At 41.9% G+C, this 15,729-nt stretch overlaps 2 protein-coding genes across 2 annotated transcripts; both read left to right on the top strand.

Annotated features, from left to right (window-relative positions):
• The first annotated feature begins 5,420 nt into the window (after positions 1–5,420).
• Positions 5,421–11,769, top strand: Bcpde2. The gene is made up of 4 exons (XM_001552502.2): positions 5,421–8,011; positions 8,094–8,972; positions 9,042–9,637; positions 9,689–11,769. The coding sequence occupies exons 1-4, from the start codon at positions 7,816–7,818 to the stop codon at positions 10,853–10,855; spliced, it is 2,838 nt and encodes a 945-aa protein (XP_001552552.1). The 5' UTR covers positions 5,421–7,815; the 3' UTR covers positions 10,856–11,769.
• Positions 11,770–11,955: 186 nt separating this feature from the next.
• Bcpff1 lies at positions 11,956–15,662 on the top strand. The gene has a single exon (XM_024694333.1). It carries the CDS (start codon positions 12,199–12,201, stop codon positions 15,346–15,348), a length of 3,150 nt encoding a protein of 1,049 aa, XP_024550122.1. The 5' UTR covers positions 11,956–12,198; the 3' UTR covers positions 15,349–15,662.
• Positions 15,663–15,729: the final 67 nt, after the last annotated feature.

Raw genomic sequence — 15,729 nt, 5'->3', positions numbered from 1 at the left:
CATTCTTAAGCAGTCGGCAATGACAAGATCTTGATGACAGTTTTCATCGTCTTATCTTTGAATTCAAGCGATTATTAGTAGGCACACACATGAACATAGATGATATAATCTTAATGTGTAGTCAAACTGCCCAACTTCAAAATGTTCTCTGGCTTGTGATATCAAGTGAATTCTACGAATGCTGGGACACAAATGATAATAGTTAAGTATTTATACGCTCTATCTATTTTCTTGAGCTGTCATACTATGAGTAGACCATAAATATAAAGGTCTCCGGCACTCTTCATATTTGGTTCAAAGGGAACTGTATGTATATAAACAATTACCCGACAGCAAGGAAAATGATGACCGATCTATCATTGCACAAGAATTGAACAAATTTTTCACTTGGCTGCGTCAAATAAACTTCGGTGCATAGAAGATATCATAGACAGACTATGTCAGATACAAGAATTGCATTATGAGACACCCTCTCTTCATCTTCCTCTCAAGTGACCGCTCTTCATCTCTTGATCCTTGAACACACATCATTCACGATTTCCTTCAGCAAGTAAGAGAGGAAGAAGCGATGTCTACCGTCTATCTAGTCTCTATCTATCTCATTTAGAAATGTTGACTTTTCCATATGTTTATTGCCTGATACAATTGATCCCCATCTGTATAAGCACAATACACCCACCTCATCCTATCCCATCTTCTCCATCGATAAACAATAGAACAAATCAACAAACACTCAAGCAGATGCACTTACTACTCAACACCCACATGTTTAATCTCCTGAGATTTACTACTTCGTGTGGCTGAATCTTTGCACCTCTCTTGCTCCTTACATCTATCTGGAATAGATTGCATCACATCATCTCATGTCACATCACATCCTGGCTGCTAATATCCTATCTCATATCTCATCGCCCGAAGAATATATATACTAGCAACATATAAGAAGGGTACTTTTCCTACAGAGCCTTAGGAGTGAGAGTGAAGTTGGGATTGTACGACGGGATGAGATGGGACGGGAAGAAAGATAGAAAACAACATTACCATCTATCAAAATTCGCAGCGAATACATGCTCATTTATAATGACTATCACTCAGAGAAAGAAAGGAGGAAGATATCGAGAGTTATTACTGATAAATATATATCAAATTAAATAATGAAAAATAATTCATCTATCTGCACAATCACCTACTACCTATTCTAAAATAGACACAGTATACACTTACACCTACCCATGATTTTTTTAACATCTATACATGTATACCCAAGTCCTAAGTAAGTATATATACATGCCACTATTAATCTCCCACTAGTAATGAACTTTTTGCAAATGAATACCTTACATCACTGTGACTTGCTTTACCTTGCACACTCATCTATCACAACTTATTTCATATAACCCAATCCAATCTAATGTACACGCTACAAGCCATGCAAAAACCAGAGTCCCCAAACACAAATGCAAACGCAAATACAAACAAAAACCAAGCTCCTAGAAATCTCCAAATCCAAATCCCAATCTCAAATCTCACAACCCCCTTTGTCTTCATACCCATCTTTCTCTTTATCCCAAACCTACCACATCATGTCCCAACCCATTACATTACATTACATCACACACCCCGGAACTCCCCATCATTTTCTCATTCAGATTAGACCCACACACAATATCTATGAAAGGACGAAGGAAGGAAAGAAGGAAGGAAAGAAGGAAGGAAGTATCCTTCTCCATCAAATCTATCCGTCCATCCATCAACCAATCACTCAACCAATCCATCAATCAATGGATCAAAAAAGGAAACTCGATCCGAGATCGATTTTGAATGCGAGATTTGAGTGTTGAGTTTTGAGAGTTGGTTTGGATGAGGGAGGGGGTTTGAATAAACGAATTGATTAGATTGGATTGGATGATTTGGGAGATTATTGACTGACTGACTGACTGGAGTGGGGTGAGGTGAGGTGAGGTGAGGTAGATTGATGGAGGTGTGTATAGGCAGGTAATGTGGGCATGAGGAGATGATTTTGATGATGATTTTGATTTTCTACTTGGTTAGATGAATGGATGGATAGATGGATAGATGGGTAGAGGATGGATGGATGGACAGATAGACGGATGAATGGAGAGAGCTTGGATGGAGGCTTGTGGTTTTCTATTAAGGTTAATACATTCATTCATTCATTCATTCATTCTCACTTATGTGTATCAAATTTATTTTATTTTTGATTTTGATTATGATTTTTCGATTTCAGTTCGTTCGTCCGTTCGGTTGGTTCATCAGAGGAGAGTTTATTTTTCTTGTCTGTCTGCCTGTCTGCCTGCCTGCCTGCCTGCCTGTCTGTCTTGGATCTCTTTTATCTCTCTCATCTTATCTCATCTCTTTTGTGTATAATGAATGTAGAAATGTAGAAATGTATGAATGATGGAATTAGAGTTGGGGTTAGAGTTAGAGTTTGGTTTGGTTCGGGTTGGTTTAGTTACAATGTCTTGGAGGAGAATAAGAGGAGAGAGAAAAGAGAAAAAAGAAAAGAGTTCATGAGTCTAAGGAAACTAGAAGTTATTGATAAACCCTATCTTGACTACCTGCTAGAGGGAGAGCGAGAGTATGAATGGAGATGGAGATGTGTTGATACTGGAGATCCTGGATTGGATTGGAATGTCATGTTGTGTTATATCGTTGGTGATACGATATGATATAACATAATATGGGGATGGATAATGATAATATCACACTTTCAACCACATTATTATCAAGCATTTCTTCGGGTAGGTAGGTAGGTAGGTAGGCAGGTAAGTACTTGATCATGATCTCAATCCGGATCTACAATCAATCACAGACATCATCTATCTATCTATCTATCTATCTATCTCACAGAATCAACATGAAAACCCTCCGAAAAGATCTGTTTTCCAAAGAGGGTAAAATGAACATGTATTGCATGAGGCATGTGATTAAGAGCATGTGGTTAAGAGCGTGTGGTTAAAATAAAGTTAAAAACAAATAGTTTTTAATTCTTTCATTGAGATTTTTTTTCATTTTTTTTAATTAACTTTGGGGCTTATGGTCGAGTGTGAGTGAGAGTTTCGTTCTCTCTCTCCTTTCTCTTCCTCACACACTCTCTCGAAATCATTAATATAAGTAATAATGATAATAATAATAGCAATAATAGCAATAATGGCAATATCACTTTTTATCTACATGCACATACATATCTACCTACCTCGAGCCTAATAAGTCAACCACCCTATTTTCTGGCCACCCCTGTTTTGAACCACCCTTTTACATCAAAAATCGCTTTTTTGACCTATTAATATCTCTATCAAAACACAATATAATCTAACAAGATTCTATATAAATATAACTTGGATTGTTTTAGATTCAATTATGAGTTTTTAGAATTTGAGGATTTTTCTGAATGGAGAGCTGAGGTTTCAAAATATCGATATTTTCAATTTGTATGTAAATCACGTACAAATTCAAATTTCCAATTAAAACTCTAATTAAACTATAATAAAAATAAACTATTTATTTTTTTAGTAGTTTTAAGCTTGAATCTATATAGAAATCCCCCCCCCCCCCAAAAAAAAATATCAAAAATTAATAGTTATAGATATAAATCTTCTATAGAGATTATTAATCTCTATAGTTTCAAAAGTATTCTTATATATATTTGTTTAATGAAAATTTCCATATATTTTTGAATCTACTTCATTGAATATAATAAATATTTTCAGTTTATTTTTAGGAATTTTTATCAAAAAGTTATAAGAGTTTGAAATGAAATTTTGAATTTATATGTGATTTACATACAAAAAAAAAAAAAAAAAAAAAAAAATCGATATTTTGAGGCTTCAGCTCTCCATCCAGAAAAATCCTCAAATTCTAAAAATCTAGTGTATTACTAAGATAAATATATAGATTTATTGTATTAAATTTTATAAGATAACATTAAATTTTGAGTGAGATATTGATAGGCCCAAAAAGCGATTTTTGGTGTAAAAGGGTGGCCAGAAAGTAGTAGGGTGATTGATTGACTTATCTACTACATTCATAAAAAACACACACACACACACACATACACAAGTACCGGTCCTCCCAACCCCATTCATAACCAGCACTGTAGATCGCACAAGGAGCACGCCCCAAACAACCAATCACACTGTATTGCGCGCCGAGATCCCAACAAGGAAAATCAATGTGACCCCCAGAATCATGGATGCGGATGATCACAGGCAAACGAAAAAACACTCAAACTCAAACCGCCCCCCCCCTCTCTCAATCGAAAGATTTCTGGAGAAGATCAGCTTTTGCTTCTTTTTCTTCTTCTAGAACTTTTCCATGGGCTTCTTGTGCGTGCGTGCGTGCGTACTGGATGGAGGGAGGGAGGGAGGGATGGATGGATTTATTTTTATTTTAGCTTGGGGTTGGTGGCTCGGCGGTGGTTAGTCAGGAAGTCATTGTTACGGGGTTTATTCTCTTTTTCTTTATCTTTGCTTGGTCTTTGGAATTTTACTTTGGATTCGTTTCTCGCTTCGACTTGCCTTGCTTGTTGGCGTCGTATTGGTCTGAAGATTGGTGATAGGTTCGCGGTGTCTACCGTTGGCTATCTACCGTCCGTCCGTCCCGTTACCTAGGGAGATGCAATGTTGATGGGTATCTGGGTTGTGAAGATGTAGGGATATGTGTATATGTAGATGCATCTGTTTGTGGAGAAGATTGCTCTCTTACTGGCACTGCAGGTACGAGTACGGAGGGCACGGCGGGTATCGAAAGTGTTGAGAGGACAGAGAGTGTAGAAAGTATAGAGAGTGCAGAGAGTACGGAGAGTGTAGAAAGTATAAGGAGTATAGAGTATCTGCCAGGAAAGTATGTATGAAAGAAGGAAAATGTTCTAAACTTCCTTCTTTGCTTTTTCTTTCGGTAAGTGTGTGTGTGTGTGTGTGTGTGTGTGTAGGTGGAGACGCAGACACAGGTACAGGCATCGTAAAGGTATCTAGGGATTCTTTGCATTCAAGCTTTTCCTAATCATAGACTTCCGACTGGTGTTGCTTTTTCTTTCTTTCTTGGTGTTGTGTTATGCCTGCGGGGGGGGGGGGGTTAGTCCGTTGTCGTTTGTTGTATTTTATATGGGGAGGTATTCGATATGGAATGTTGGATATGGAATGTTGGATATGGAATGTTGGATATGGAATGTTGGATATGGAATGTTGGATATTGGATGCTGGATACTGGATACTGGATACTGGATACTAAATGTGAAATACTATGTACGAGATACTCGATAGACAAGCATATGCAATTATACATATACATATACATACATACCTACATATACATATACGTATACGTATATGCACACATACACATATACATATACACACTTACACACTTACACACATACGATTTAAAATTTAACCCAATTTGACGCCTTTTCGCATGCAGCCAATCCGATGAGCTACATCTCATCCAGCCAAAAAGAATCCATAAATCTTCACCCAATCATTTACATTTCACCAATCAATTTATCCACTTTGGGTAAAAGGCCCCCTTCCTTCTCTTGCTGTGCACGAATTACGATCGATATTACAGATATCGAGCCGGTCGGGAGGTTCTCTCATTCCCTTTCCCCTTCATTATCCATTCGGACCATTCTCTCTATTCGTGTCCATCTCCATTGTCCATGTCCATATCCATGACCATGACCATGACCATTCTCCATTCTCCATTTCCCTAGCTGATCGCTCATGGCTCATGGCTCATGGCTCATGGCTCATGGCTCATGCTCATGCTCATGCTCATGCCTCGTCGCTCACGGCTCCTGGCTGGCTCACGTCTGGCTCACGTCTGGCTTGCGATCGATGGTCTATGGCGGCTTCGGCTTCTTAGGGTTAAGTTAGGATTTCTTCTTCCATTCTTCCACAACTTCCACAACTTCCATCAATCCTTCTAGATCTTAGCCTTGTTGAGCAAAATTGAATCCTGACCTGACCTGACCTGATCCAATCACCATCCTCCGTCCTCCCAGATAGCTAAATTCAAACTCTCTTTCAACTTCTCAATTTTACTTCCTCAATCTTTCCCTCTCTCCCCCTTCCCTTTTTTTTCGGGGGGATGTTCCATTTCTTTCTCACCAAAAAACAGGGTATTCGCTCCATTTTCTCCCTTCTCGCTCCCGCTTCCTCGCTTCCTCTCTTCCTCTCTCCCATTCTCCCTCTCTCCCTCTCGCCCTCTCGCCCTCTGCCCTCACGCTCGTCGTGCCACGGATTTCCCTTCCCAATTCTTTCTCGTATTATATATCTACCTGCCTACCTCCCCAGCGTATAGCACACAGCTGAATGCATCTACCCAAACTAATGATCCATTCACTTCAATCAGTCTTTTCTTTCACATAGACAAACGCACCGTCGAACCAGCAAACAATCGAAGCAGAAGTGTACAATAAATAAATAAATAAATAAATAAATCCATCCACCGGCGACACACAACCGCCGCAGTCAACTGGACTCGACCTCGACTTAAACCCAAGGACTTTCCCTGAAGCGCTTCCCCTCCCCTTCCCCCAAAAAGACACACCTCACAATTCTTGGATCGCTTTTTTTCGATATCAACCTGAGATCTTTTCTTCTCCTTCTTCTATTGTTGTATAGCGTATAGCGTATATCACATTTTATATTTTATATTTTACATTCTACACTTCCATTGCGACGACGAAATACAATCAAGATCATGTCCTTCTTTTGATTTCCTGATTCCCTTCTCTTCCCCTCCTTCTCCGGCATTGTTCTCCCACACACACATACATATACACATACATATACACACACACACACACGCACACACGCACACACACACACACACACCACCACACATAAAATCACCGTAACGAGTACTCGCAAGTACTCGCACGAATCGAACTGACTACTTTTTATTTATTTGTCTGAAAGCAATTTGTGAGAAGAAGGGATGAGAAGTTTATGCTTCTCAGCCAGCACCCGCCTATATTCTGTATAATACCACACGCACTACACAAGAACCCACCACTCGCAAGATACATGCACTGCTGCTTCTGTCTGGGAAAGACGCAGAATAGCCATCGCGAAAAAGGAAGACTCGGAACTCAGAACTCGAACTCAGAACTCAATACCACTACCACTACCACTACCACTACCCTCACCATCCCATTACCAATCCCAGAATCAGGATTAGGATCAAGATCAGAGATCAAATTCAACCCAAAGCCCCTCTTTTCACTGCTATCCACTCTTCGATACTCATTCCACAGTCATCAACCATCCATCTGAACTCCAATTAGTCGAATTTCCACTTCCGTCACACTACAGAGTCCAGAACTACCTCGATTCTCTATTCCACGTACAGGGTTGCCCTGTCATTGCGAAACACTTCCAATCTACTTTATTCCTTTTACGAGATTCGGTTGCATTTTCTTTCGTACCAATTTCGAAATTCCCTCGGTCCCTTCATTCGCAATTCGTCGCGCGAATAAAAATATCGTCATCGACTTTTCGTAGGAGATACCGACATCCGAAACAAAGACATTGAAGCATACGAAGGGGAAAACAAGGGATTGATTTTCACAACGAGACTCGGTCGATCCAAAGCAAAAAGGCGCTGCGCTCGAGCCAGCTTGCCCCCGTGCGACACGGTAATTGGGCTGTCGAGCTCAATCAATTGACTTTTTTCCTACTTTGCTTTTTTCCTGCCTACATTGCCATTTAATATTGGTCGAAAGCCCGCGGACATTGGTGGTGAGCGGGTATATAGCTTTGGTGTTGTGGTGTGCGAAAGATAGTGGCAGTAATGGACTACGCCGCATGCAACATTGTCTACGTGGATCGCAGAGCTCTCGAGGACAAATTGGTGCGAAGAGAGGATGTGGTGTCAAACGTCTCGACCTTGGAAAATTCGGCCCCGACCACGGATGGCGCGACGACACCACGAGCGATCAATCCGGTTGATAGCAACGTGAACATCTTGTTGACTTCTTTCACTGAAGGTAGGTGCAATTTACTAGAGACTGCTGGCTCAATTGGTCTTGGGGTCGAACGACAATTGAAGATGGAATTGACAAAATATAGTTCACGTGTGTACCTCGGGCAAGTCCTGCATGTCGAAAGTTTCCGACCTAAATCGCGAATCGATCGTGGATTTAATACCTACCCTCGTTTTAATAGAGATTCCGCACGATGATCAAGTAAATGAGCGTCCTGCAAGGGATGTCCGGACGCCGTCGCCCAGTTCCAAGCAACAGAATGATGGGATGTTGGATGATGATTTTGGGGAGGTATATGGAATACAATTATTACAATGGGTCGCATCTGAAATTCAACAACAACGCTTCTCGAAGCTCGTTGTCCCGGTCGCCGTGGTTTCCTCGTCGGAGCAAAGTCTTTCAATGGGCTCGTCAAAAAATCGTATGAGTTCGAGGTCGGAACCCGCTCCTGCAACCGGATATGATATGGGCAAGCAAAATCGAAAATCGACTGGCATCTACATCCCATTAGATCAGAGAAGGACCATGAAACTTTTAGACATCGGAGCTTTGGACGTCATAACCAGTCCTCTGTTACTAGAACGGTTACCCAGTTTGGCAGTTCACGCATATCGCGCGCACAAAGATGCATCCAAGGATCACAGGGTATTGTTGGAAAAGAAGAGGGGAAGGAAACGCTCGTGGGTTGGTGTTGAGGATCAAAAACCTTATGCATATTTAAGAGAAGAAATGGTATCTAGATTGATGGAAGGCATTTGCACGCTTAATAGTGAAGAAGTAGAAGAATATGGCCAATGGAGAGTGACGGTTTCATTAGATCGGAGAGAATTGATCGCCCGAGCCATCAGTTCTTGGCATTTTTCGGCTCATGATTTTGAGGACGATGAACTTCTTTACGCATCATCGTTAATGTTCCAGCATGCACTCTCTGTACCAGAATTGGAGAAGTGGCGGATATCTACAGGTGCGTTCCAGAACCAATGATTCGGGTGATAACCGGCCCCCGGCCATGCTGACATCCGTTGTTCTGCAGAAAACCTTACCGCATTTCTCATCACCAGCCGAGAAGCATACAATAGTTTTGTACCATATCATAATTTCCGACACGTTGTCGACGTTCTTCAAGCCATATTTCACTTCCTCGTCCGCTTAGGTAGCCTTCCAGAATATCCACCCAGCCCAGATGGGACGACAAGTCAAAAATCATCGCCAATTGCCGAACTCATTAGACCATTTGATGCTCTTACCTTGATGATTACTGCCATTGGCCACGATGTAGGTCACCCTGGTGTCAACAATGCATTCCTTGTGCATTTGAATGCACCACTCGCTCAACTTTACAATGATCGATCCGTCCTTGAATCATTCCATTGCGCTGCTTACTCCCAAATATTGCGTCGCCATTGGCTCGCGGCTTTCGAGGAGCGTGATATGCGACACCTCATGATAAGCACAATCTTGGCAACAGATATGGGTTTGCATTTCGATTACATGAAGAAGCTTGGCTATCTTCAGGAGAAGCTACATGAAAATGGTGGTGTTACTGACGGTTGGAACGGTCGAACGATCGAAGATCAACGAACACTAGCCTGCTCTTTACTAATCAAATGTGCAGACATAAGTAACGTGGTATGTTAGATGGTCACTACCTAAGAAATTTCATCATTGACATGGATGCAGGCACGAAAATTTGATACCGCAACTCGATGGACCGAAATATTGACTGACGAGTTCGCTCGTCAAGCATCTATGGAACAAGACTTGGGAATACCAACGGCCTTGTATGCGGCTCCTGTTCGAGAGGTCATTGAACTTGGTAAATCTCAAATAGGGTTTATGAATATGTTTGCCATACCATTATTTGGTGGTGTGACTGATGTCATGCCTGGTATGGCATTTTGTGTCGAGGAATTGGAGAGAAATAAAGCTGCCTGGGAAAGCAGGATAGCTTTAGAACAAGAGAGAATGAGACAAGAAGATGGTTTCTTAGGACTTCCTGATAGTATGCACTCAGGCATGCGCTCTCCTCGTACGATGAGCGTTGCCCAACCTTCTCAAGATGAATCTGCTAGCCAAGACGTCGCTTCGAGATTGGGTGAGCCCTCAAACATTCGTGTCCAAGCAATGCTTAACAAAGGCCCATTTCGACAAAATTCAAATGATGAATCGCCCAAAGGTACGAGACAGGGGACAATAGAACTTCCCCAGTCAGCGACCTTGCCTGATCGAAGATCATCAAAACCCAGTTACCTTCAACTGAGTTATGCAACCGCAAGTGCGCCAGGACTTCTCGATCATTCCAGCCAGGATGTAGAAATCTTCGCAAATGGAGATCGACAAATCAATGGTGTGCTAGTTCAGCCATCCCTTTCTACGGATGTGGTAGTGGTAGATCCACCCACGCCTAGAGAATTCATATCGCCAAACCAGAGAATTAGTGAAACTACTACTGAAGGTAGCAATTCAGGTTCTGCTGGAGAATGGTCTGCAGGTGCAGCAACGAACAACAAAAGCCCATTTTCACCTAGCACTCAAGCGACGAGCTTTGCGAGCGAAGATTCGAATAATGATAGAGCTGTCACACCTACTCACGCATCTCCACTAATTAATAGTTCGAGTCATTCTTCCGCAGGCTATGATAAATCAAATCATTCTACAAACGATGGATCGAGTTTGCCCGAAGCGAGTTCGGATCTTAAAGTCTTAGCGGAGACAGGGAGAAATCTGAAAAAGAAGCCCAGCCGGTTCAGAATGAACGGATTACATTTCTGGAAGAGGAAAAATGGTAATCCACCAATGCCAGCCGGGATGCCGGATAAGCAGGAGTCTGATGGGACTGCGGGTTGACGCGAAGCAAAAAAAAGAAGTAACACGAGAATGAAATGCACAACTCGACGAATTCACTGACGATAATGTTTTGAGATGAGATTAAGATTTTGGTACGGCAATCGGAGATGTTTTGTTCAGGTTCTTGTTTGTATGATTATTTTATTTGTTTCTGTACATTGTACACGTTGTGGTCATTTGTTTTTGAGGTATTCTTTTCGAATCTTGCCACCTCCAAGGGTAAACGAGGTATAAAATACCTCTCTGTGTTTATGGGTTGATTCAAAACAAAGACGGGATTGGCGTTTTAACTTTTCTTTCCTTTTTTGCCTTCTACTTCTTCTTCTGGCATGGGGATGGAAGATGGATGGGTTTCAAATCCTCCAGATCGATTTGAAAGGTGTGGGTGGCGTTCGACTTTTATTTTTTATTTATAACTTTTTTTTATGTTAATGGATGGTTGGTTTGGTGCCTGGTGGATGCATGTTTGCATGGAAGGATGCTGATTGCCATCGGGGAAATTGGGGAAAGGGGAGATGGGGGAGGAGAGGAAACGACGTTTTATATCCAAGTTGGTAGGCAGGTTAGACTTTTGGGCTTCTAGGCCAGGGAGGGGGAGAATATAGGATGGGATGGATGGTAATACATCTGGGGATGGGACTTTTAAGTATGGTTTGGAGCTAGGCTTGGGGCATTCTTTTTCTGAGAGGGTAGTGAGGGATTCGTAGAGAAGGAGAGGAAGATAGTTGCACGCGTGAATCTCATGTCGAGTATCTTGCTATGAAGTGAAGGGGATGACAGGGATTGAGGAAAAGAAATGGAAGAATGAAGGAAAGCAGATTAAAATTTCAATCCAACTCATTTTAATGCTTTGCTTTGTACTAAAGCGCGAGCAAAATCAGCAAGCAAAGAATCATTCAATCAACGGTTCAACAAGTTGTCTTTGTGATGTTTGTCATGTTAGAGATGATGGCTACTCGATTCCCGACTTTTCCGTCCCGGGTGCTCGAGCTTAGATACCAAACCCATTATTAGTGTGATACGCCGGTAAAACTCTGGCCCGTCACACCCCGCGCCTACCATACATAGCTAGCACCTGGTGTACCTACCCATCCCATTCAGATCGCCAAAGCTTACAGCTTGGAACGAATCAGTTCTATCAATTCCTATCAATTCCTATCATTTCATCATTTCATCATTTCATCAGACTTCTCTACATTCCAATATAGACTTCAAATTACAACCTATAATCCAACCTCTCAATTGCGATACCCTAAGATGGCTTTTTGACTGCTTCTAATTAATCCTCAACACCAACGAAAGCAATACTTGGAAACCTACCGTTCTTCTCCGTACGGCTCACCATGAAATGCTACAATCCTTCTGCGTTTGTTCCTATGGCGGTTACATTGGTGACCGTCATAATTTATCTCGGCGTCTTCATACCTCTCCTCATCATTCAAGAGACTGTACCTTCAGCTCCTGACGATCCTACTCTTTACAATGGCTTAAATCTTACCGAAGCATGGCTCGATCTTCAAAGCTTGAGCGATGGCTACCATCCTTTCAATAGTCGCAAGAATGACGATGTGCGAAATTGGTTGTTGAAGAGGATTGGTGAGATACTTGATCATAATCAGATTCAGTATTCTACAGAAACCGAGAGCGCCACTATCTCTGAGACTCAAATCAAGTCGGACTTCGACGCAGAAGCTCCCGAGTCGGTTCCTAGTCCTAGTAACTCCAATGACGGTTCTGCAGAACGCTACCATGAGGATCTACGAGCACGTAAAGAATCGCCTGCCGTTACAGTATTCAATGATTTACGATCAAATTACTCTAGCAATGCTCTCACCAGTATTGGAGTCAAAGGACGAAAGCTCGGGATAAGCACATACTTTGAAGGAAATAATATCATCTGTTATGTCCGCGGCAGTGATGATGAAGAGGGAGAGTGGTGGAAGACTGGATCCGTTAATTCTAAAGGAAAAGTTCATGGCAAAGGCGGTGTTATGGTCAATGCCCATTTCGATAGTGTCTCGACCGGCTTTGGAGCTACAGACGATGGAGTTGGAGTTGTTACAGCACTTCAATTGATCCGCTATTTCACGACACCGCAAAATGTACCACAGAAAGGCTTCGTTGCCCTGTTCAATAACGGTGAAGAGGACGGTTTATATGGTGCGAAAGCATTTTTGTCACATCCAATGGCAAGATTTGTTCATACTTTCTTAAATCTGGAAGGTGCTGGTGCTGGTGGTAGAGCTACCTTGTTCCGGAGTACAGATTCCGAGGTCACTCGAGCTTATGCGCACGCCAAACATCCTTTTGGAACCGTTGTTAGTTCGGACGGATTTTCATTAGGATATGTGAGAAGTGAAACCGATTATGTTGTTTTCCGAGCAGAAGGTTACCGTGGATTGGACGTTGCTTTTTGGCAACCAAGATCTCAATACCATACCGATCAAGATGATGCTAAGCACACCTCGATAGACTCATTATGGCACATGTTATCGGCATCTGTTGCCACTACTCGATCTCTTACCAAGGATACTGGCAATACATTTTTGGGACCACGTGGTGACGACAAAGTCGGAAAAGTCAGCAACGGAAAAGGTTCTGATGGTGTTTGGTTCGACATATTTGGCACTGTTTTTGCAGTATTCAAGTTGAGAACTCTCTTTGCTTGGTCACTAACTTTACTCATTGCCGCTCCATTGATGCTCTTCGCCGTTTCATATCTTCTTAATCGACAAGACAAATTTTACTTCTTTGCTGGATCTATTAAGGCTAAAGGTCCTGAAGACGAACCCATTTCTCTCGGCGGATGGCGTGGTGCCTTTCGCTATCCTATCACTCTAATCATTACCTGTGCCATTACCTTTGGTTGCGCATCGCTGATTAACAAAATCAATCCTATGATTGTCTACTCTTCTCCGTACTCTGTATGGAGTATGTCTGCGAGTTTATTCTTCTCGATATTCTGGTTCATCATGGCTGGTTGCAATTTTGTTAGACCATCTGCGCTTCAAAGAGGCTATGCCTTTATGTGGTTGTTCGTGTTCGGTTGGATTATTCTTGTGGCTGCTACAGTATATGAAGATCGCTTCAAAATAAGCGGTGGTTATTTGTTTGTGTTTTACGAAGCTGCAATTTTCCTTGCTACCTTGATCGCCATTGGTGAACAATTTGCATTGCCTAAAAAATCTACATACGTTGAGAATTCTCAACTTGACCATGACGGCAATCAAGATTCTCACCATCAAGCCGTGATGGGTACTGATGGAGCTAATGGGGCTGATGAAGCTAATGCTAGCAATGAAGCGGGACAAGAAGAAGACCCAGAAGATAATGTGAACGATCTAGCAGTTCCTCACGAGACAACTCCACTTATTGGAGGTGGAGCACCTACTCAGCGCTCTTCAATCAGCACCACTTTCGCTAATCGATATCGACAAGTTGTTCCAGAATCATATGATGGGCCAGCTGATCATCATGATAAAAAAGGTCATAAGAAACATCCTTATGGAGGCGAACAGGACTGGTCTGCTAAATTACCTATCTGGACTTGGCTGGTTCAATATCTCCTTGTTGGACCATTTATACTGATTGTTGTTGGACAAGTTGGTCTATTCTTAGTAGCTGCTCTACATCAAACGGGAACTGATGGTAGTCCACTTCTTCTACCATACCTGGTTGTTGCTGTATTTTCCATTCTATTATTACTTCCAGTAACACCCTTCATTCATCGACTGACACATCATATGCCAACATTCTTCTTCCTGGTATTCATTGGAACTCTCATCTACAATCTTGTCGCCTTCCCTTTCTCGCCTAATAATCGATACAAAGCATATTTCCAACAAACTGTTGACCTTGATACTGGCCTTAATAAAGTTACGATTGTAGGAATCGAACAATATATTCGCGAAATCATTGCCTATATCCCAAGCGCAGCAGGTCAAACCATCAATTGTGAAGAAAATCCTCGAATTCGTTCTGGACTCTCGTTTTGCTCTTACGAAGGCATTGCTCCTCGAGTGGTTGATAATGTTGTGGATGGCATTCCACCTGAGAAGGGATATACAGATTGGCTCACGTATAATGTTACCAGAGTTCCAAACGAAAACAAGGCTACATTCCATATCTCGGGTCTTGAAACTCGGGCTTGTATTCTAAGATTTGATGATCCATTTTCAGAATTCAAAGTTCATGGTGGAGCGAAAACGGAAGAGAGATGGGATGATGTACCGGATAGTGGAAGTGATCAAATTAAATTGTGGAGTCGAGATTGGAATAAGGAATGGAAGGTAGATGTGGAATGGGCAGTAGGAGAAGATATGAAACCGGGTGAGGAGGGTAGAACAGGAAGAGTAGTTTGTTTGTGGAGTGATGCTAACGAGAGAGGAGTTATTCCTGCGTTGGATGAAGCGAGGAGATTTAGTCCTGATTGGACAAGTGTTGTTAAATTGATGGATGGGCTGGTGGAGGGTAGTAAGAGGTTTGTTGTTTAGGGCTTGGGGTGGAGGGGGATGAGAGAATTTGACAATTCTTATGGAATGAGGAAGGAGAGGAAGAGGGGAAATTAACAGGCAGGCGTTATTTGGACGAGAGAGAAGTACTAGAGTTTTTGAAGGGTAAGATAAGATGATACGATGAGTATTTTTAACTGAATGAGTGTACGTTAATGAGAATGAGAATGAAATAATTGGACTTGATGAACTATGCGATTAGTGATTTGAGAGAGAAGTTCAAAGGGGTAGGAATGAGTTGAAGTATAGGAGAAGGTAGAGAAGAATTTGATACTGTTTGTTGGTTTGGTTGTTGATAGTTATATGCTTGTACTGTAGTCACTGGTGGTGTGATTGAGAGTTAGATCTCTTGAGAATGTGAGT

This window comes from Botrytis cinerea, chromosome 8, assembly GCF_000143535.2.
Source record: "Botrytis cinerea B05.10 chromosome 8, complete sequence".
Classification (NCBI taxonomy): Eukaryota; Fungi; Ascomycota; class Leotiomycetes; order Helotiales; family Sclerotiniaceae; genus Botrytis; species Botrytis cinerea.
This window is presented reverse-complemented; position numbering and strand designations above follow the sequence as displayed.